Below are 23,501 nucleotides of genomic sequence, written 5' to 3' on the forward strand. Positions count from 1 at the left end.
GTGTCCCAAAGCTGAGTTTGGTGTCCCAACCCAGGGACCATGGCTTGTGTTTTGGAGCAGAGTTTGGTGTCCCAGAGCAGAGATCGCTGTCCCAGAGCTGAGCCTGGTGTCCCAGAGCCAGGGACCAATAGCTTGTGTTTCCAAGTGAAGTTCAGTGTCCCAAGTCAAGGACCACGGCTCATGCTTTGGAGTAGAGTTTGGTGTTCCAGAGCAGAGTTTGGTGTCTCAGAGCAGAGATTGGCGTCCCAAAGCCAGGGACAATGGTTCGTGTTTCAGAGCAGATTTTGTTGTCCCAGAGTGGAATTTGGTGTCCCACGGCAGATTTTGGTGTCCCAGAAGAGAGTTTTATGTCCCAAAGCAGAGTCTGGTGTCCCAAAGCCAAGGACCATGGCTCATGGTTAGGAGCAGAGTTTTGTGTCCCAAAGCTGAGTCCGGTGTCCCAAGTCAGGGACCATGGATCATGTTTTTGAGCAGAGTTTTGTGTTTCAGAGCAGATTTTGGTGTCCCAGGGCAGAGTTTGATGTCCCAGAGCAGAGTTTGGTGTCCCAAAGCCAGGGACCATGGCTTGTGTTTTGGAGCAGTTTGGTGTCCCAAGGATGGGAACAATGGCTGGTGTTTTGGAGTAGAGTTTTGTGTCTCAGAGCAGAGTTTGGTGTCCCAAATGAGAGTTTGGAGTCCCAAGTCAGGGACTGTGGCTCATGTTTGTATGCAGATTTTGGTGTCCCAAAGCCAGCGACAATGGCTCGCGTTTTGAAGCAGAGTTTGGTGTCCCAGAGCAGATTTTGGTGTCCCAAGGCTGATTTTGGTGTCCCAAAGTAGAGTCTGGTGTCCCAAGGCAGAGCCTGATGTCCCACAGCAAGTTTTGGTGTCCCAGAGCAGAGTTTGGTGTCGCAAAGAAGATTTTGGTATCCCCAGCCAGGGACAATGGCTCATGGTTTGGAGCAGAGTTTGGTGTCCCAAATCAAACTTTGGAGTCCCAAGTCAGGGACTGTGTCTCATGTTTGTGAGCACAGTTTGGTGTCCCAAAGCCAGGGAAAATGGCTCATGTTTTGGAGAAGTGTTTGGTGTCCCAAGGCTGATTTTTGTGTCCCAAAGTAGAGTCTGGTGTACCAAGGCAGAGCCTCGTGTCACACAGCAAGTTTTGGTGTCTCAGAGCAGAGTTTGGTGTCCCAAGCCAGGGACAATGGCTCATATTTTGGAGAAGAGTTTGGTGTCCCAAGCCAGGGACAATGGCTCATATTTTGGAGAAGAGTTTGGTGTCCCAAGCCAGGGACAATGGCTCATACTTTGGAGAAGAGTTTGGTGTCCCAAGCCAGGAACAATGGCTCATGTTCTGGAGCAGAATTTGGTGTCTCATGGCAGATTTCAGTGTTCCCAGAGCAGAGTTTGGTGTCCCAAGCCAGGGACCGTGTCTCATGTTTTGGAGCAGAGTTTGGTGTCCCAGAGCAGATTTCAGTGTCCCAGAACAGAGTCTGGTGTCCCAAGGCAGGGACTGTGTCTCATGTCCCCAGACTCAATTCCCGCTCTTCCCCTCCCTGTCCCGCTTCTCCCATGGGATTTCTCGGAGCCCTCAGTGGATGTTTGACCCCTCGGTGCTCCCGATTCCCTCATGGCATCCCCCGGAGCAGCAGCAGCCCCTCTCCCCTCGTGCCGAGCCCTTTGCGCGTAGCTCAGCGCCTTTCCTCAGACCTTGTCTGTGATTTGTACATCCCTACAGAAGCAGGGTGCCCAAAACAAGATGCAGTGCTCCCGCTGGAACCTCACCATAGCCCTGAACAATCAGGTAACAACCTCCCACCCCCACTCCTCCTCCTCCTCCTCCTCCTCCTCCTCCTCGTCCCTCGCAGCCCCCGCAGCTCCATCATCGCATCCCCGGCTCCATCCCACCCCTGGCACCTCTCCATCGTCGGTGTGTGGCGGGAGCAGGGCCATTGTAGGGCACAGCGCTCATGTCCATGTCACCTGCCGTGTCCCCGAGCCCGTCCCTGCGGTGCCAGGGCGTCCCTCGGGACTCAAAGCCACGGGAAGCGCCGCTGCCTGGCCGGGGTTGCTTGGTTGGTTGCTGTTTGGGGCTGCTCTGGTGTCCTGGGGGTGTAGGAAGTGTGGGATTCAGGCGTGTTGAGTTCCGTTCCCAGCTCTCCCCTTGTTTTCCAGAGGTTTGGGGTTGGAAATTGGGATTTTGCAGCTCTGGAGTCGGCTTGTATCAGGAGGAGCCGTGGGGTTGTGGGGGCTCCTCCACCGCTTCCCTTGCTCCTGGAGGGGGATGAACACCCGAGGGGTGAGGCTGGGGATCAGCCCTGGGCTTGCCAACCTCGAATCCCCCAAAATCCAAAGGGAGGCTTTGATCGTACCCCAGAGAGCCAGGGCTGAGCTCAAGGTCAGCGAGGTCACCCCGGAGGGAATTGCTGGGTTTGGGAAACGCCTGCAGGGTCCTCAGGAGCACCCAAACCCCACCACCGGCTCCGGTTTGCTCCAAACCCTGCCTGGCAGTGCTGCTGCGTGCACGGAGCTGGATCAGGGATTTTCCTGGTGCAGGAAGGGTGAAGCAGCTCCCCAGCAGCAGCTCTGGAGCTGCCCCGTATCAGGAGGAGCTGTGGGGTTGTGGGGGCTCCTCCGCTGCTTCTCTCACTTCTGGAGGGGGGGATGAGGCCAGGGATCAACCCTGGGTTTGCCAACCTTGAATAGCCCAAAATCCAAGTGGAGGCTTCCATCACACCCAAGAGAGGCAGGGCTGAGCTCGAGGTCACTGCAGGGGGAATTGCTGGGCTTGGGAAACACCTGCAGGGTCCTCAGGAGCACCCAAACCCCACCACGGGCTCCAGTTTGCTCCAAACCCTGCCCGCACGGGGCTGCAGTGACGGGATCAGGGATTTTCCCGGTGCAGGAAGGGTGAAGCACCCTCTGGATCTGCAAAGCAAATTCAGGGGGTGCTCGGTTGGTTTGGAGTGCTGGGATCCTGCTCAGCTGGCTGCGGTGATTTAGAAAATATTGGAAATTAATTGCTTGGTTTTGTGAGTGCAGTGTTAGCGATTGCTACACAAGTCATTTTAGTCCTACCTAGGGGCATATTTGCATATATTTATCCTCCTTTCAAGTGGAGATCTTTGGGGAAAGTGTATTTATCTCCTCCTAACTCTTTCTTCGGCTTTCAGCCATCCTACAGTCACCTCTTCATTTTGTTCCCATTTAATGTATGTGTGGAATAATCGACTCTTCCTCTTCCCGCCAAGTGGAAATGAATCCACAGAGATCAAAAAGCTTTAATGTGGGGAAGGGCTTTTCCTTCTGCCACGAGCAGGGTGAGAGGGAAAGATGGGCAGGATGGAGCTGGGTCCCCCCAAAACTGCCTGGGAGGGCAGAGCAGGACCTGGAGAGGAGCTGGAGCAGCCAGGGGTGGAGGTGACCCCAGGGAGTGGAGGTGACCCCAGGAGCTTCCCCAGGAGGAGCTGGGAGAGCTTTGCCCTCCCTGAACCCTGGGGATCCAGCAGGTTTCCTGGCAGGAGGGTTTGCTGTGCCTGGGAAGGGAGGTGGGAGCAGCCCAGGAGAGATTTCAGCCTCCTCTGCAGGGAATTTCCTGAGGCTTCTTGCCTGGTGCAGCCCCAAAAAGTGCAACAGATCCCATTCGTTGCCAGCATGGGAGGATTTGTCCCCATTTGTCCCCATTTGTTCCCGTTCCCAGGAGAGCAGCACCACAGCCCCAGGAATCACAGTGCCAGGAGCCCTTCTGGGGTGTCCCTGGGTGTGTCCTCGATGTGTCCCTGAGTGTGTCCCTGGATATCCCTGGGTGTGTCCCTGGATATCCCTGGGTGTGTCCCCAGTGTGTCCCTGGGTGTCCCTGGGTGTGTCCCCAGTGTGTCCCTGAGTGTCCCTGGGTGTGTCCCTGGATATCCCTGGGTGTGTCCCCAGTGTGTCCCTGAGTGTCCCTGGGTGTGTCCCCACAGTATCTGGGAGCTGACAGGGATCACCTGGGGATCCTGGGGAGTTTCAGGGACAGGGCAGGAGCTGTGGTCACTCTGGGGAGGCTTTAGGGCAGGAACCATGGTCACTGCAGGATAACCCACAGGGCAGGAGCTGTGGTCACCCCAGGATGTCCCACAGGGCAGGAGCTGTGGTCAGTCTGGGATATCCCACAGGGCAGGAGCCATGATCAGTCTGGAGATGTTTTAGGGCAGGAGCCGTGGTCACTCCAGGGTATCCCACAGGGAATGAGCTGTGGTCACTCTGGGGACATTGTAGGGCAGGAGCTGTGGTCACTCTGGAGCTGTTTCAGGGCAGGAGCCGTGGTCACTCCAGGGATGTTTTAGTGCCGGAGCTGTGGCCACTCCAGGGATGTTTTAGTGCCGGAGCTGTGGTCACTCTGGGGTTGTCCCACAGGGAATGAGCTGTGGTCACTCTGGGGATGCTTTAGGGCAGGAACCATGGTCACTGCAGGATAACCCACAGGGCAGGAGCTGTGGTCACTCCAGGGCTGTTTTAAGGCAGGAGCTGTGGTCACTCTGGGGTTGTCCCACAGGGCAGGAGCTGTGGTCACTCCAGGACATTCCATAGGGAAGGAGCTGTGGTCACCCTGGGATATCCCACAGGGAGGGAGCTGTGGCCACTCCAGGGCTGTTGTAGGGCAGGAGCTGTGGTCACTCTGGGCATGCTTTAGGGCAGGAGCTGTGGTCACTCCAGGATAACCCACAGGGCAGGAGCTGTGGTCACTCCAGGGCTGTTTTAAGGCAGGAGCTGTGGTCACTCAGGGGACATTGTAGAGCAGGAGCTGTGGTCACTCTGGAGCTGTTTCAGGGCAGGAACCATGGTCACTCCAGGGCTGTTGTAGGGCAGGAGCTGTGGTCACTCTGGGGATGCTTTAGGGCGTGAACCATGGTCACTCCAGGATATCCCACAGGGCAGGAGCTGTGGTCACTCTGGGGGTGTTTTGGGGCAGGAGCTGTGGTCACTCCAGGATGTCCCATAGGGCAGGAGCCATGATCAGTCTGGAGATGTTTTAGGGCAGGAGCCGTGGTCACTCCAGGATATCCCACAGGGCAGGAGCTGTGGTCACCCCAGGGATGTTTTAGGGCAGGATCCGTGATCACTCTGGGATATCCCACAGGGAATGAGCTGTGGTCACTCTGGGGACATTGTAGGGCAGGAGCTGTGGTCAGTCTGGAGCTGTTTCAGGGCAGGAGCTGTGGTCACTCCAGGGCTGTTTTAAGGCAGGAGCTGTGGTCACTCTGGGGTTGTCCCACAGGGCAGGAGCTGTGGTCACTCCAGGACATTCCATAGGGAAGGAGCTGTGGTCACCCTGGGATATCCCACAGGGAGGGAGCTGTGGCCACTCCAGGACTGTTGTAGGGCAGGAGCTGTGGTCACTCTGGGCATGCTTTAGGGCAGGAACCATGGTCACTGCAGGATAACCCACAGGGCAGGAGCTGTGGTCACTCCAGGATAACCCACAGGGCAGGAGCTGTGGTTACCCCAGGATGTCCCACAGGGCAGGAGCTGTGGTCACTCTGGGGATGCTTTAGGGCGTGAACCATGGTCACTCCAGGATGTCCCACAGGGCAGGAGCTGTGGTCACTCTGGGGCTATTTAGGGCAGGAACCATGGTCACTCTGGTGATGTTTCAGGGCAGGAGCTGTGGTCACTCCAGGGATATTTTGGGGCAGGAGCTGTGGTCACTCCAGGATGTCCCGCAGAGAAGGCACCGTGGTCACTCCAGGGCTGTCCCATGGCTCTCAGCAGCCACCATGGAGCCACCCCAGCTCTGCCGTGGCCAGGCTGGCACCAGCCCCCGCCGCTGCCCTGCCCTTGTCCCTGCCTTATCTGTCCCCATCACTTGGGTCCCCTGCGGCCCCCTGCGCCCCAAAAGCAGCTCCTGATTGCCCAGCTGGAAGGTGCTCCCTGCGCTCCCCTCCCCAGAGCCGCTCCTTTATCATAAAGGGTGCACATTTCCCCCGCCGCAGCTTCCGCGGCCACAGGCCCCGAGGGCCAGCTCAGAAATGGAGGGAATTAATTACATTTTTTTTAACTCCCCTCCTTTTATAGCAGGGGAGAGAGCGATGAAACGTCCCGGGGGGAGCTGCTGAGGAGGGTGGGGAGGGAGGCAGCAGCAGCAGGAGGTGAGGGGGGAGCTGCTGCTTTCATCCAGGAGGGTCTTTGTGCATCAACCCCACACCCCAGGAGCTCTCCCCGCTCATCCCTACCCCAAGAAAGGCAGGGATGAAGCCTGAGGCAAGAGTCAGCCCTAAATGCGAGCCCAAGGATGGATTTGGGCCAGGGGAGGGAGAGGATGAGGACGAGGATGAGGATGGCAGATGGGGAAAGGGACACTGTCAGTCCCACTGATGGACAGCGAGCAGATCCCCCTTCAGATAAAGCCCGGCAGATGTGGAGCGGGCATTGATTTTTAGTCAGGGATGATAATGCACCAAGAAGTCATAAATTAGCAGGCAGCAAGGTCAGGGAGGGAAGGGAGAAGGACTTTGCATTCTTGAGGAGGGGATGCAGAGTTCAAAAGCGGCCTGGAAAATGAGTTTCTGCAGCTGGAAGGAGAAGGCCGGGGACGTGGGCCTGGGAGGGCTCTGCAGGGTTTGCTGTGCTGGGTGGAAGGAGGGAATGGGAACCTCTCAATATCCCAATCCCCTTCGTGTCCTGGGGTGGGGAAAGGCAGATCTGCCCTTGGCTGAACCTGTGCAGAGCTCAGGGAGCCCCAAATCCCCTTCAGCCTGTTTGGGAAGGGGATTCTCGCCTCTAGATCCCCCTCAGCCTGGCTGGGAAGGGAATTCTCAGCTCCAAATCCCCCTCAGCCCATCTGGGAAGAGGAATCCCAGTCCCAAATCCCCCTCAGCCTGTGTGGGAAGGGAATTCTCAGCCCCAAATCCCTCTCAGCCTGTCCTGGAAGAAGCCTCTCCACCCCGAATCCCTCTCAGCCTGTCTGGGAAGGAGATTCTCCACCCCAGATCCCTCTTAGCCCATCCAGAAAGAGGAATCCCAGCCCCAAACATCCCTCAGCCTGTGCGGGAAGGGAATTCCAGCCCCAAATCCCCCTCAGCCTGTCCAAGGGACTTCCCATGGTCGGTGTTCTTGGAGAGGGACCGGAGAGTTTTGGGGCTCAGCTGAGCTGTCAGGGTCCCCCCCTCAGCCACCCCAAATCCAGGGGAACATCCAGCTGGGATGAATCCCCTGTCCCAGAGGCAGCCATCCCCCACCCCGGCAGGGATGGGAGGGAATCCTGGAGTCCTGGTGGATTCCCAGGGAGAAATCAGCCCCCGAGCTGTCCTTCAGCAGGGCAGTGTCCCTGCAGGGATCCCGCAGGGAGAGCAGGATTTGGAATTCTGCGGGGCTGGGAAGGAATCCCAGTGTCCTGGTGGATTCCCAGATGGAAATTTGTCCCCCTGAGCTGTCCCTTGTCAGGGCAGTGTCCTCCTTTGGGCCAGGCTGAGCTGTGCCTCAGCAAGGCAGTGTCCCTGCAGGGGATGGGAATTGGGATCCTGCAGGGAGAGCAGGAATTGGAATTCTGCAGGGATGGGAGCAAATCCCGGTGTCCTGATGGATTCCCAGAGGGAAATCCGGCCCCTGAGCTGTCCCTCGGCAAGGCAGTGTCCCTGCAGGCATTCTGCAGGGAGAACAGGAATTGGAATGGGGCTGGGAGAGAATCCTGGTGCCCTGATGGATTCCCAGAGGGAAATTCATCCCCCCGAGCTGTCCCTTGGCAGGGCAGCGTCCCTGCAGGGATCCCTGAGGGGGAGCAGGAATTGGGAGCTCTGCAGGGCTGGGAGGGGATCCCGGTGTCCAGATGTTCCCCCGTGGAATTCTAGAGGGAAATTCAGCCCTTCCTGTCCCCTTCGGGCTGGGCTGAGCTGTCCCTCGATGGGGCAGTGTCCCTGCAGGTGTTCCAGAAGGGGAACAGGAACTGGGAATTCAGCAGGAGGAGATCCCAGCGTCCTGGTGGATTCCCAGAGGGAAATTCAGCCCTTCCCGTCCTCCTTTGGGCCAGGCTGAGCTGTGCTGTCCCTCAGCAAGGCAGTGTCCCTGCAGGGGACAGGAATTGGGATCCTGCCGGGAGAGCAGGAATTGGAATTCTGCAGGGCTGGGAAGGAATCCCAGTGTCCTGATGGATTCCCAGATGGAAATTTGTCCCCCTGAGCTGTCCCTTGGCAGGGCAGTGTCCCTGCAGGGATCCCGGAGGGGGAGCAGGAATTGGGAGCTCTGCAGGGTTGGGAGCAAATCCCGGTGTCCTGATGGATTCCCAGAGGGAAATTCGGCCCCTGAGCTGTCCCTCGGCAAGGCAGTGTCCCTGCAGGCATTCTGCAGGGAGAACAGGAATTGGAATGGGGCCGGGAGAGAATCCTGGTGCCCTGATGGATTCCCAGAGGGAAATTCATCCCCCTGAGCTGTCCCTTGGCAGGGCAGTGTCCCTGCAGGGATCCCTGAGGGGGAGCAGGAATTGGGAGCTCTGCAGGGCTGGGAGGGGATCCCGGTGTCCAGATGTTCCCCCGTGGAATTCTAGAGGGAAATTCAGCCCTTCCTGTCCCCTTCGGGCTGGGCTGAGCTGTCCCTCGATGGGGCAGTGTCCCTGCAGGTGTTCCAGAAGGGGAACAGGAACTGGGAATTCAGCAGGAGGCGATCCCAGTTTCCTAGTGGATTCCCAGAGGGAAATTTGTCCCCCTGAGCTGTCCCTCGGCAAGGCAGTGTCCCTGCAGAGAGAACAGGAACTGGAATGGGGCTGGGAGAGAATCCTGGTGTCCTGATGGATTCCCAGAGGGAAATTCAGCCCTTCCCATCCCCTTTGGGCCGGGCTGAGCTGTCCCTGGCAGGGCAGTGTCCCTGCAAGAATCCCGAAGGGAGAACAGGAATTGGAACAGGGCTGAGAGTGAATCTCAGCATCCTGATGGATTCCCAGAGGGAAACTCGCCCCCCTGAGCTGTCCCTCGATGGGGCAGTGTCCCTGCAGGTGTTCCAGAAGGGGAACAGGAACTGGGAATTCAGCAGGAGGAGATCCCAGTGTCCTGGTGGATTCCCAGAGGGAAATTCGGCCCCTGAGCTGTCCCTCGTTGGGACAACGTCCCTGCAGGGATCCCAAGGGGGAGCAGGGACCTGGATCTCCAAGTTTGGGGCTACTGGAGCCAAGTCCGGCCTGGAGAGGCCTCAGGGGCAGAGCTGAGCTCAGGCCCCGCTCCTGATTCCCACCAATTGACGCCAATTCCTTTTTTTCGCGGGATCTGTGGAAGCATCTGCCCCGCTGCCTGAATCTGGAGTGTGAATCTGGGTTTCATTTGCCAGCCTTGCTTTACATCCCCCTTTCTTTCCTAAGAGGAAGTGTTAATGTGGCTCTCCCCGCCTTGGGGAGCCTCGGGTTCTTTTCTGGGGGTAATCAGGAGCAGCTGGGGCCGGGAGGGAGGGAAGCAGAGCAGCACAAACCCCGCAGCTCCCTGAGTGATGCCTGAAATCCTCCCTGCACCTGCGGGGCTGGGCGGGCTCAGAGCCCCATCCAGGCAGCACTGCCGGGCCTGGACAGCTCAGAGAGGGCAGGGAGAGAGGGCAGAGCTTCCAGAAATAACTCACAGCCCCAAAGTCTGTGTTTTCTGCGTGTTTGTTGTTTTAAACGGCGGGTTCTGCTCGTCAATTCACTCCAGCCGTGTTTGTGTGAGGGTCCTGGGTGTCCCTCAGGACACAGCCCCAGCTCCTCCAGCCCAGAGGGGATTGGGGCTGAAGCCAGGTTTTGGGCTTTAGGGGGAGCCCACAATTAACTCTGAGGCTGCCCTCCCGTGATTTCCCCACTCTGCAGAGCCTCAGGGGGGTCCGTGTGGCACCCCAGTCCTGGATTAACCCACCCTCCTGAGTGTTAAATGCATTTTCCTCTCTTCCTATTGAATCCTTGGGCCGGGAGCCCCACGGGGACTGAACATTTAGGGGTGTTTAGGGCTGAACATTTAGGGGTTTTTAGGGCTGAACCTTCCCATGGGAGCACCTCGGGGTTTAATCTCTGCCAGGATTCCTCTGGAGAGCCCATCCAGGCTCTGCTGAGCTCGGTGTGGGGGCAGCTGAGCCGGGTTTAACTCTGGGGGAGCAGCAGAGAGGTCTGAGCTTGGGGCAGGGTGGAAAGCCTGGAGGAGGAGGAGGAGGGGTCAGCGAAGCAGGGATGGGGGCAATGAGTCAGGGAATGGGGGCAATGAGTCAGGGAATGGGGGGAAATGAGCCAGGGATGGGGGGAATGAGGCAGAGATGGGGAGGAAAGAGCCAGGGATGGGGGGGAAGGAGACTGGGATGGAGGGAATGAGCCAAGATTTAGGGGGGGGAACGAAACTGGGATGAGGGGAACAAAACTGGGATGGGGGGGATGAGGCCGGGATGGGGGGAAATGAGCAATGGATGGGGGATAACAAGCCTTGGATGGGGGGGAACGAGACTGGGATGGGGGTGAGGGAGCCGGACTCGGGGAAACAAGCCAGGGATGGGGGACAAAGAGTCCGGGATGGGGGGAAAGAGCCAGGGATGTGGGAATGAGACAAGACTTGGGGGGAACAAACCAGAGATGGGGGGGAAAGAGTCCAGAATGGGGGGAAGGAGCCCGGGATGGGGGGAATGAGACTGGGATGGGGGAAAGAGCTCAGGATAGGGGAAACGAACCTGAGATGGGGGGAAATGAGCCCTGGATAGGGGAAACGAGCCCAGATGGGGGGGAATGAGCAATGGATGGGGGAAAATGAGCAATGGGTGGGGGAAAATGAGATCAGGATGGGGGGGAAGGAGCCAGGGATGGGTAGAACGAGCCCGGGATGAGGGTCAGTGAGCCATGGAAGGGGGAAAATGAACCAGAGATGGGGGAATGAGTCAGGGATGGGGGGAACAAGCCATGGATGGGGGGGAACGAGCCCGGGATGGGGGGAATGAGACTGGGATGGGAGGCAATGAGCAGTGGAGGAGGGGATCGAGATTGGGATGGGGGAGAATGAGCCTGGAATAGGGGGAACGAGCCAGAGAGAGGGGGCAAAGAGTTCGGGATGGGGGAGAACGAGCCAGGGATGGAGGGCAATGAGCCAGGGGATAGGGGCCAACGAGCCTGGGATGGGGGGAAAGAGCTCGGGATAGGGGGAACGAGCCAGGGATGGGGAGAATGAACCAGAGATGGGGGGGAAACGAACCTGAGATGGGGGGAAATGAGCCCTGGGTGGGGGGAACGAGCCCAGATGGGGAGGAATGAGCAATGGATGGGGGAAAACAAGACTGGGATGGGGGGGAAGGAGCGCGGATGGGGGGGAAGGAGCCAGGGAGGGGGAGAACGAGCCCGGGATGAGGGTCAGTGAGCCATGGAAGGGGGAAAATGAACCAGGGATGGGGGAATGAGTCAGGGATGGGGGGAACAAGCCATGGATGGGGGGGAACGAGCCCGGGATGGGGGGAATGAGACTTGGATGGGAGGCAATGAGCAGTGGAGGAGGGGATCGAGATTGGGATGGGGGAGAACGAGCCAGGGATGGAGGGCAATGAGCCAGGGATGGGGGGGGGTATGAACCAGAGATGGAGGAGAACAAGCCCGGGATGGGGGAGAAGGAGCCATGGAAGGGGGGAAATGAACCAGGGATGGGGGGAACGAGCCAGAGATAGGGGGGAACAAGACTGGAATGGGGGGGAATGAGCCAGGGATGGGGGCGAAGGAGCCAGAGATAGGAGGGAAAGAGCTCGGGATGGGGGGGAAGGAGCCAGGGATGGGGGGGAACAAGCCTGGGATGGGGGGAAGGAGCCAGGGATGGGGGGCAACGAGACAGGAATGGGAGAAAAAGAGCCGGACTGGGGGGGACGAGCCCGGGATGGAGGGAACAAGCCCGGGATGGGAGGAAATGAGCTAGGGATGGGGGGGAATGAGCCAGAAATGGGAGAGAACGAGCCCGGGAGAGATGGGGGGTAACAAGCCCAGGGTGGGGGCAACGAGTCTGGGATGGGGGGGGGAGAAGTGAGGGACGGGGGGAACGAGCCCTTCCTTCTACAACCCTCGCTGCCCAGCCCCGCGCTCGGGGTCAGATGGATTTTCCAGCGTTTTACCCAACCCCCTCCAACCCCCCGCTGCCCAGTTCCCCTCCCGGACAAATTCTCCTGGCGGAGCGGAGCCGGGAGCGGATTTTCCATGCAGGCAAAGCGCCTTTGCAGCGCTGCCGAGCCCTTCCGGGGGGAGGAGGAGATGCTTTAGAAAGCAGAGGCCAGCTCGTGGCTGGGCATTCACCCCGCTGGGGCACGGTGGAGGGGCCGGGAAGGTGTCGGGGTGAGCAGGAAGGGGAACCTCGGCCCCATAAACCACCCCCCCCCTTCCCAAAGTGTCCTTGCCGAGAATGCAGCCCCGGCACAAAAGCTCACCAGGCCGCTGCTGGCGGATAAAGGGCTCATTTTACCACTTGCCAGGCTCCAAATATTTCCAATTTGCCACTTTAATTGATGTCAATAAGGTTATGCTAAATTCGGAGATTTGGAGCCGCTCGGCATCTGAGCGCCGGGCGGGCCCCCCCCCTCCCCCCCGAGGTGACCGTCCCCTGTCCCCGCTCCCCCCGACACGACCGAGGGGATTCAGGAACCCCCGGCCCTTCCCCGGCCAGCCCCTAACTCGGAATTACCCCGGGGAAATTGCGCTGATCCCTGGCGGGAGCGGGGTCCCCGTGTGAAGGGCAGAGCATCACCCCCAGCTCAGCCTCGGGAACAAATCTGGCATTTTTGCTAAAAAAAAAAAAAAAAAAAAAAAAAAAAAAAAAAAGGAGGAGAAAAAAAAAAAAAAAAACCACCAACAAAAACCCAATTAGTTCATCTGGTTCGGGTCTCAAAGCAGGAAGATTTTTTGTGTGCAAATTCAATTACATTTTCCACTGAAAGGAGCCGGACCAGGACCTGTTACCCTTTAACTTTTGGGGCCAAAGAGACCTCGGACGTTTCAGCCCCTGGAGCTGCATCAAAGGCAGCGAGGCTTTGACCCGCTCTGCTCGGGGACCTTTGCAAACCTGACTTCCCAACAACGGGAAGATTTTTTTTTTTCCTCACCGTCCCTTTGGGAAAATCGGGATTTTTCTCCTGGTTTTCCATGACCCCTCTGCTCATCCCTGGCAGGGGCAGCAAAATATCCCCAAAAACCCAAGTGGGCTGAGTGGAATTGTTGCATTCTCCCTGTTCAGGGCTCCAAGGGGAGCCCCGGCGGGGTTTGGGGGAGCAGAGCTCGGCTCTCCCGTGTGGGCGCTGTCCATCCCAAAGCCGCGTTTGTGGGGCCGCTTTTGGGGCCATTTTCGGGGTTGTTCTGGGGCCGCTTTTGGGGCCGTTTTCGGAGCTGCTTTTAGGGGCGTTTTTGGGGGCCGTTTTGGGGCCGTTTTGGGGCCATTTTGGGGCCTTTTTGGGGCCGTTTTCAGGGCCGTTTTGGGGACTGTTTTTCGGGCCGCTTTTGGGGCCGCTTTCGGGGCTGGTTTTGGGGTCGGTTTTGGAGCCATTTTTGGGGCGGTTTCTGGGGCCGTTTTTGGGGACGTTTTTCGGGCTGCTTTTCGGGCCGTTTTCGGGGCCGTTTTTGGGGCCATTTTCGGGCCGGTTTTGGGGGTGCTTTTGGGGCCATTCGAGGTCATTTTTGGGGCCGTTTTTGGGACCGTTTTCTGGGACGTTTTTGGGGGCCGTTTTGAGGCCGTTTTCGGGGCCATCTTGCGGCCGTCTTGGGGCTGTTTTCAGGACCGTTTTGGGGCCGTTTCGGGGCCGTTTTTGGGGCCATTTTCGGGCCGGTTTTGCGGGTGCTTTTGGGGCCATTCGAGGTCATTTTTGGGGCCGTTTTTGGGACCGTTTTCTGGGACGTTTTTGGGGGCCTTTTTCGGGGCCATCTTGCGGCCGTCTTGGGGCTGTTTTCAGGACCGTTTTGGGGCCGTTTCGGGGCCGTTTTCGGGGCTGTTTCCCTCCCGGCCAGCCCCTTGACGGTGCCCCGGTGTCTCTGCAGGTGATGAGCATCCTGAGCAACCCCAGCGGGGTCCCGCCTCAGCCCCAGGCCGATTTCTCCATCTCTCCCCTCCACGGCGGCCTGGACAGCACCAACTCCATCTCGGCCAGCTGCAGCCAGCGCAGCGACTCCATCAAGTCCGTGGAGAGCCTCCCGACCTCGCAGTCCTACTGTCCCCCCACCTACAGCACCACCAGCTACAGCGTGGACCCCGTGGCCGGATACCAGTACGGCCAGTACGGGCAGAGTAAGTGCTGGGAGCGATTCCCCCTTCATGGGAAGGGCAGGAGATGGGGAGGGAGTGGGGGTTGGGTTTATGCACCCGAATTCTGCCTTTTTTTTTGGGTGGGAGAGCCCTGGAAGTTTGTCCTGCTTGAAATGAGATCCACTCATGGGTTGTGAATCAAAAGCCCCCAGGGGAATGTTTTGGGTGAAGTTTTCTGTCAGCAAAGGGCAGCTCCCAGCGCCTCCTCCTTCCCCAAAATCACCGGGAGTGGCTCACTCTGCTCAGCCGGGGGAAAGCTGGGCTTTGTAAAGCCGAGCTGAGCTGAGCTGAGCCTGCCCTGCCCTCCCCAGGCCGGGGCTGGGAGCTCTTCCTGCAGAACGCGTTTGTCACCAGGGCTGGGACTGTGGGACAGCTGGGATGGAACCCTGAGCTGCCCTTGGACAGGGACAGCGTGGCCCGGCTGCTGTCCCTGCTGGGTGACAGGGACGGCCTGGTGAGGGGGTGACAAGGACAGCCCAGTCAGCGGTGACAAGGACAGTCTGACCAGTGGGGTGGTGTTCCTTTTGGGTGATAGGGACAGCCTGGCCAGGGGTGACAGGAACACCCCGGTCAGGAGATGCTGTTCTGGATGGGTGACAAGGACAGCCCAGCTAGGGGGTGTTGTCCCCACTGAGTGACAGGAACAGTCTGTCTGGAGGCGACAGGGACACTCCAGTCATGGGGTGCTGCTCTGGCTGGGTGACAGGAACAACCTGGTTGTTCCTTTTGGGTGACAGGGACACTCCAGTCATGGGGTGCTGCTCTGGCTGGATGACGTGGACAGCCTCGCCAGTGGGAGATGTCCCTGTTGGGTGACAGGGACAGCCTGGCTGGAGGGGACAGAGGCAGCCTGGTCAGGGGGTGGCAGGGACACCCCAGCCAGGTGAAAGGGACACCCTGGCAGGGTGACAGGCACAGCCCGGCAGGGTGACAGGGACTCTCCAGCCAGGTGACAGGCACAGTGTGGCAGGAGGTGACAGGCACACCCCAGCCGGGTGACAGGCACAGCCTGGCAGGGTGACAGGCACTGCCTGGCTGGAGGTGACAGGCACACCCCAGCCGGGTGACAGGCACACCCCAGCCGGGTGACAGGCACATCCCGGCAGGGTGACAAGGACACCCCGGCAGGGTGACAGGCACACCCCAGCAGGGTGACAGGCACACCCCAGCCGGGTGACAGGCACACCCCAGCAGGGTGACAGGCACACCCCAGCAGGGTGACAGGCACACCCCAGCCGGGTGACGGGCACACCGTAGCCGGGTGACAGGCACATCCCGGCAGGGTGACAAGGACACCCCAGCCGGGTGACAAGCACACTCCAGCCGGGTGACAAGCACACCCCAGCCGGTGACGGGCACACCCCAGCAGGGTGACAGGCACACCCCAGCCGGGTGACAAGCACACTCCAGCCGGGTGACAAACACACCCCAGCAGGATGATAAGCACACCCCAGCCGGTGACAGGCACACCCCAGCCGGGTGACAAGCACACCCCAGCCGGGTGACAGGCACACCCCGCTGCCGGGCTGTTGTCACTGTTGTCACCTGCCGCGCTGTCCCGGCCGCGGGGCTCTCGCAGCGCCGCTGACCCGCGAGGGTTAAAGGTGCATCCTCTTCCTGCGGGCTGCCCCAGCGTGTCCTCGCTGACCTTTCCTCCCTCGGCCGCGGCTCCGGCCCCGCTCTGTCACAGCCCTTTAATGTCCTTAACGCGCGGCCTCAATGAGAACCGGCTGTGGCGGCAGACGGGATCAATAGCGGCCCCCCCGCCCCTCCTCTTTTTGTTTGTCGGGAGTTTGATCTGTGACCCCCCGACCTTCCCCTCGCTTCTGGATGCGGGGCTGGACACACGTGCTATTGATAAAAATCTTAAACAAATTCCGATACCATGTATTTCCAATAAAGATTCCCTTGGGCGAGGCGTTAGTCACACCCATGTGTGTAAAAAAATAAAATCAGGAGGGCGAGCAGCGCTCGGCGGAGAGGGGGGAAGGAGAAAGGAGGGTTTGTCTGGTTTTGCTGCAGGAATTTTTTGCTCGCACGGTTTGTGTCGTTTCCCGGGCCCCCCGTGCCCGTTTCTGTCACCCCGTTGGTGCCGAGCTCTCCGCAGTTCGCCTCGGTAATTAGCGCTGCCCTCATGTGCTGTTGACCTTGGAATAAGGAGATTTTTTCCTGCCTTTCCCGGTGCCTGTTGTGCTTCGCAGATAATTCCGATTCCTCCTCCTATTTTTGGGTTCTTCACTTCCCTTCAAATTCTTTTTTAACGCCCGTCGGCGTGAGGTGACCCCGCGGGGTCATTTATTCACATCAGGTGCTCCTTCCTTCTCTGCTGCGGCGTAAAGGCATCACAAACTATTTTTAGGTGCTAAATTATATTAATTGCATAACACAAAGTATCATTTGGATTATATATAATGTCATGGTGGAGATAATATTATGTAATTAATGGTATATAATTAATATAAATGCTATAATAGTATCAATATAATATAATATAATATAATATAATATAATATAATATAATATAATATAATATAATATAATATAATATAATATAATATAATATAATATAATATAATATAATATAATATAATATATTATGTACTATATATTATATTAAATTATTGTAGGATATAATATAAATATATTATTTTTATATTGCTATATATTATATATAAAATATATAATATATATATAAATAATATAGAAATATATTATTATAGGATATAATATAAATATATTATTATATAGGATATAACATAATATAAATTATATAATTTAATTTATATAAATGCTATAATAGTATCTATATAATGTTACATATAATATATATTATATACTATCTATTATATTAAATTATTATAGGATATAATATAAATATATTATTATATAGGATATAACATAATATAAATTATATCATTTATATAAGTTAATTTATGTAAATGATATTATAGGAATGGGGGTTATGGGGTTGGAGCAGGCTCTGTGTGACAGGGGACAAACCCAGGATTTGGGAATCAGAGAATCCCTCTCCTCCCACTTTTCCTTATCCCCATTTTTACACAAACAAACCCAGCCTCACTTTCCCTCTCACTTAAACAAACAAACAAACTTTCCCTAAATTTCTGGGTTTATTTTGGCTTCTGCCCCGTTAAACCAACAAACCCCCCCCCTGATTTCTGACCTGGCATCCCCTGGTGCCTCTGGGTTCCTCCCACGGGCACAGCGAGGAATGTTTGGGGATTTTTGGGAGGATGGAATTGCCATGGAATTCCCAGCCTGGCAGGGGGTGGGAGCTGGGGGAGGTCGGGCTCGGCTCGCAGGGAACGGGACTGGACAAAAGCCTCAAACAGCACCGAGGGAGGCTCGGGTTGGATTTTGGGGGAAAATCCTGCATGGAAAGGGGCTCAGGGCTGCCAGGGGAGATGCCAGCCCTGGGATTGCCTCCAAAAATGGATCCAGTGGTCGGATACAGCGTTTGGGGACGGGCAGTGCTGGGCTAAGGTCTGGACTCTGTGATCTCAGGGGGTTTTTCCAGCCTCCCTGACCATTCCAGGATTTTGGGGGCTCCACCTGCTCGCCTCCTCCTATCCCCAGGGCCACCCAGGGGACAGGGCCACACCTCACACCGGAGCGGTGAAACCCCTGAAATACTGGGAAAATTCTGGATGGGAGCTGGGGGAGGGAGCCCGTGGAAGGCGGAGGGGGCACACCCAGCACTCTCGGGATCCCGGGATCGCTCCCGGTGGGTTATCCCGGGATTGCTCCAGCTCCCAGTGGGTTATCCCGGCTCCCGATCGCTCCCAGTGGGTTATCCTGGCTCCCGATCGCTCCCTGTGACTTATCCCGGCTCCCGATCGCTCCCTGTGGGTTATCGCGGGATCGCTCCCGCTCCCAGTGGGTTATCCTGGCTCCCGATCGCTCCCTGTGGGTTATCCCGGCTCCCGATCGCTCCCTGTGGGTTATCCCGGCTCCCGATCGCTCCCTGTGGGTTATCGCGGGATCGCTCCCGCTCCCGCTGGTTTATCCCGGGATAGCTCCCGATGGGTTGTCCCGGATCCCTCCCGCTCCCGGTGGGTTATCCCGGGTTGGGTCCCACTGGGTTATCCCGGGTCTCTCCAGCTCCTGGAGGTTTATCCCGAGATTGCTTCCCGTGGGTTATCCCAGATCCCTCCTACTCCCTGTGGGTTATCCCGGGATCGCTCCCGGTGGGTTATCCCGGGTCTCTCCCGCTCCCACTGGGTTATCCCGGGTCTGTCCCGCTCCAGACCCGTTCCATCCCGCCCGGCGGGGAGCGGGGCCGGCGGATCCGCCGCTCCCAGCGGCCGGGGCCGCGTTAATGATGCCGGTGATGGAACGCGGGAGCGTGAAGAGAATTCTAATGGATCTGCCAAGTCTAATCAGGATTGGTGCGTGGAAGGGGCTCCTCTGGGGCCCGCCGCTGACAGGACGGTGATGGCTCGGATTTGTTTACTCATTGGCAGCGATCGGGCAGCTCCTGCCAGCTCCTGATTAATCTAATTGAGGCCATTAGAGGCGCGGGGGGGGGAATCGGTGACTGAAGGCCGGCTAATGAGCGGTGTCACCGTCCTGTGCCAGCCCTGTCCCCTCACCCCGGGGTCCTGCCGTCCCCCCCGGGCTGGGGCTGCTCTCCCTTCCCGGATGGGAGCGAGGGAAGAGCTTTCGGTGGGATGGAGGGAGGGAGGCAGGCAGGGCTCGCAGCAGCGGGCGAGGCAGGTGCGAGCCCAGGGCTGGGCAGCCCCCAGCGAAACCTCTGGAATCACATCCAGCAGCATCACCCGGAGTGGCAGCCTGGAAGGTTCATCCCAAAGCCCCAGGCAGCTCCCTCAGAACCCCCCTTTTCCCATGCGGAATTTCAGCTCCTTTCAGGTGTTCATGGGGAGAGTTGAGGGCCTCCCCTCCCCTCGGCTGTGCTGGGCCCCACGGCAGCTCCTGGCAGCTCCAGCTTGGCTCTGAACCCTTCCTGAGAGAGCGGGAGGTCCCTGGTGTGTGTGACAGCCCCATCCCAGCTCTGAGCCCTTCTCAGGAAAGCAGGAGGTCCCTGCTCTGTGTCACAGCCCCATCCTGGGTCCGAGCCCTTCCCAAGGAGAGCAGGAGGTCCCTGGTGTGTGTGGCAGTCCCAGCCCTGCTCTGAGTCCTTCCCAAGGAGAGCGGGAGGTCCCTGGTGTGTGTGGCAGCTCTGAGCTGTCCTTGCTGCCCTGCAGGACCTGTCCTCCTCCTGACAGCCCCATCCTGGCTCTGAACCCCTTCCCAGAAGATCTGAAGGTTCCTGGTGTGTGTGAATGCCCCATCCTGGGTCTGACCCCCTTCCCAGAATATCAGAATGTTCCTGGTGTGTGTGACAGCCCCATCCTGGGTCTGACCCCCTTCCCAGGAGAGCAGGAGGTCCCTGGTGTGTGTGGCAGCTCTGGGCTGTCTCTGCTGCCCTGCAGGACCTGTCCTCCTCCTGTCACCCCCATCCTGGGTCTGACCCCCTTCCCAGGAGAGCAGGAGGCCCCTGGTATGTGTGACAGCCCCATCCTAGTTCTGAGCCCTTCCCAGAAGATCAGGAGGCCCCTGGTGCTGCCCTGCAGGGCTGAAACGCTGCTCAATGACTATCCCCCGTGTCCTCACTGTCCTCACTGTCCCTTTCCCCCGCAGCCGCCGTGGATTACCTGGCCAAGAACGTCAGCCTGTCCACGCAGCGCCGCATGAAGCTGGGCGAGCACTCGGCCGTGCTGGGGCTGCTGCCGGTGGAGACGGGCCAGGCCTACTGAGAGCCCACGCCAGGGAGCCCTGGAGAGCCCAGGCCAGGCACCTCTGGGGACCCCAGGGACCCTCCCTGCCCCGTTCCACCCCAGCTGCCGAGGAGATGGGAAAGGGGGGAGCTCTCCCAGGATGCAGCTCCTCCAGAACATTCCAGAGGCAGGTCCAGCCTCTGGGCCTGGCTCCTCCTGTGGCCAGAGACCACGGGCTGGGTGCATTCATCAACCTCAATCCAGCCATCCCTCCAAAGCCCCTGGCCACGACATTCCCACACTCCAGGACTTGCCATTCCCTAGGTAGCTGGCATAGTCAAAGCCAAATTGAGCGCTTTGGGGTTTTTTTTTTTCTTTGTAAAGGAAAAAGAAAAAAGTTTCATTTTGTTTCCTTTTCTTTCTGTTGCTGTAAATTTGGTGAATGTTGTATAGGAAGGAACAACCCAGCTGAGCATTAAGGGTGATGTAAATCGGGACCACGGAAGACCTATGGACCAAAAAACAAGGACTTGTTTAAAAAACAAACAAACAAACAAACAAACTGCAAAGACAAATGAAAGCAGAAAAACATTTATTCAATGGACAGCAAATTTCCCCAGCCCAGCCTACCCTCCCTTCTCACCGGTGGCTCCCCAGATCGCTGCTAAGCAGGGCTGGGGAGGAATTCCAGCCAGCCTGGGACCTTTGGAAAACGTGAATGGCTGCAGGAGAAGCGGAGAGGAAGAGCACGGGTGACACTCACTGCTCCTCTGAGGGACAATCCAGAGCTGAGTGTCACCACCAGGACATGGCAGCAGAACAGCAGCAGCGGGGACAGCGCTGGCCTGGCACGAGGAGGGGCTGCCAACACACCCCGGGGACACAGGACAGGGCTCCTGGTGGCCCTGCTGGCCCTGAGCTGGCCACGGGAGCAAGGACAAGAGGGCAGGGCCAGGAATGTGTTGAGCAGAGCTGGGTTCTGCCATGGGAGTGGCCTGGAAGGGAACGGAGCTGGGCCTGGAGATGCTGCCCTGCCCGGGACGTGGAGCCAGGACAGAGGAGCTGAGGGGTTTCTGCAGCAGCCAGGATGGGAAGGGGCTCCCAGCTGCCCCTCTCCACACTGCAGGGATGGGATTTGTGTTCCTGAGGCATTGCCAGGAGAAAGTTTTGCTCTATCCATGCGTCCATCCATCCCTCATCCCTCCATCCCACCGTCCATCCATTCATTCATCCATCATCCATCCATCCATCCATCCATCCATCCATCCATCCATCCATCCATCCATCCATCCATCCATCCATCCATCCATCCATCCATCCATCCATCCCTCATCCATCCATCCCCAGCCCAGCCCGGTCCCACAGTCCCTTCCTCTGCTGCTGGACCCTCTCTTTCTCTCTCTCCCCCCTCTAAGCCAGATCCTGTTCCTTGGATTCATCCCCCTGTGCCCTCCTGTCCCTGCTTGGACAAGCCCAGCCAGCACCCCCAGGTCACCACTGAGGCACCACCCTCCTGTGGGTGACACAATTCCCTTTTGGCTAGGGTGAAGCCCCTCGGTGATCCCTGAGCATTCCCAGTGGCACAGAGGCCACCCCTCACCTCCCCATGTGGGGTCAGGGGATTTGGCCAGGAGAGGGTCAGGAAACCTGGCCTGGGAGGCAGGAGCTGAGATGTGAGAGGCGTGGTGGCCATGGGCAGAGTTGAGTCCCCCACCGGCAGAGTTCAGTGTGCCCCACGGGCAGAGTTTTGTCCCACACAGGCAGAGTTTGGTGTCCCCCATGGGCAGATTTTGATGAACCCCATGAGAAGTGTTTGGTGTCCCTCACAAGCAGAGTTGTGTCCCCATGGGCAGAGTTTGGGGTCCTCCACTGGCAGAGTTGTGTCCCCCATGGTGAGAGTTGGTGTCCTGTATGGACAGAGTTTTGTCCCCCACAGACGAAGTTCAGTGTCCCCCACAAGCAGTTTGTGTCCCCACAGACAGAGTTTGGTGTCCCCCATGAGCAGATTTGTGTCCCCACAGACAGAGTTTGGTGTCCCCTATGGGCAGGGTTCAGTGTCCCCCACAAGCAGAGTTTTGTCCTCCATGGGCAGGGGTTGATGTCCCCCATAGGAAGAGTTTGGTGTCCCTTACAAGCAGAGTTGTGTCCCCCATGGGCAGAGTTTGGTGTCCCCCACAGGCAGAGTTTAATGTCCCCTACAGGCAGAGTTTGGTGTCCCCTATGGGCAGAGCTGTGTTCCCCACAAGCAAAGTTTGGTGTCCCTCACAGTTTGGTGTCCCCCACAGGCAGAATTTGTGTCCCCCATGGGCAGAGTTCAGTGTTCCCCACAGAGTTTGGTGTCCCTCACAGACAGAGCTGTATCCCCCACAGGCAGAGTAGTGTCCCCCACAGACACAGTTTGGTGTCCCTCATGGACTGTCGGGGTTTGTGATGCCCTGAGCCCCTCAGATCTCTGCTTTCACACAATTTTCTGCCTTTGTGCACTGAGGGACCCCGTGGCCACTCCAGGTTGCTGAAGGAGGTTCCCTGGTTCTCCCCTCTCCCGCCCTTCCTGAAGCAGCTGGAATGTTCTGGCAGCTGGAGCATCTCCCTGGGCTCTTCCCCTGCCTGGCCCCCTCCCCATTCATCACAAGCCACCAGGCCACTGTCCCACTGTCACTGCAGCCACCTGGACCAGCTCACCTGTCCTGGATTCCAGTGTCCCACCAGAGCCCACATGGCTCCCACCAGCTTTGCTTCCTGCCTTTGTCAGAGCTGACTCCACATTCCCAGAGGGATTTCCCTGCACCTATCCCTTGCAGGAGCTGCACCAACCCAGAGGCTCGGTGCTCCAGAAATCCTCGTGTCACCCACGGAGCCCGAACGTTCCCTGGATCGCAGAGTTTGGGAGCAATTCCATTCCCACCTCCTCTCCCGGGGCAGCCAGCGAGGCCAAAGGGACACGGAGGGGACAGAGGAGCCCCCAGCCCTGGACTGCTCGGGTGACCCCGAGGCCTCTCCCTGCTCCACTCCAGAGATCTCGGGGAGCAGCGAAGCCTCTGCTGCTCGTGGTGTTTGACTTCAGAGCTCTGGAGGAAGGGAAAACCCTGCGGAATTCCAGGCCTGGCTGAAATGTCATTCCCAGCAGGAGCCCCGAAGGGATGGGGGCGTCTCCAGGCAGCGATGGAAGCACCTGCTGGAATTTCTCTCGGCACCACTCACAGCAAGTGCTAAAATGGGAGATTTCCTGATATTTAACATTTATGATCATCCCCAGCTGAGAGCACCTTCCCGCCTGTGCCCTCCTCTTTGCCACTGGAATTTCATCCCATGCTGATCCCAATTCCATCCTGTGCCAATCCCAATTCCATCCTGTGCCAATCCCTCCTCCTCTGTGTTGCTGGAATTCCATCCTGTGCCAATCCCTCCTCCTCCTCACCACTGGAATTCCATCCCATGCTGATCCCAATTCCATCCTGTGCTGATCCCTCCTCTTTGCCGCTGCAATTCCATCCTGTGCCAATCTCAGTTCTATCCCATGCTGATCCCTCCTCCTCTGTGCCACTGGAATTCCATCCTGTGCTGA

General features: G+C 57.9%; 1 protein-coding gene across 3 annotated transcripts in view; it reads left to right on the plus strand.

The window, feature by feature from the left end:
* The window catches only part of PAX7 (paired box 7), a 135,733-nt gene extending 115,758 nt beyond the window's left edge, over nt 1–19,975 (plus strand). For 2 of the 3 annotated variants that reach the window (XM_063176809.1, XM_063176808.1), the window contains exons 8-9: nt 13,937–14,183; nt 19,860–19,975. In XM_063176809.1, coding sequence (XP_063032879.1) covers nt 13,937–14,183; nt 19,860–19,975 — 363 coding nt within the window. Of the gene's footprint in view, nt 1–1,717; nt 1,784–13,936; nt 14,184–19,859 lie in introns of all 3 variants that reach the window. The other variant, XM_063176807.1, reaches the window with a different exon arrangement.
* The last annotated feature ends 3,526 nt before the right edge of the window (nt 19,976–23,501 follow it).

Source organism: Melospiza melodia, chromosome 26 (genome assembly GCF_035770615.1).
Source record: "Melospiza melodia melodia isolate bMelMel2 chromosome 26, bMelMel2.pri, whole genome shotgun sequence".
NCBI lineage: Eukaryota > Metazoa > Chordata > Aves > Passeriformes > Passerellidae > Melospiza > Melospiza melodia.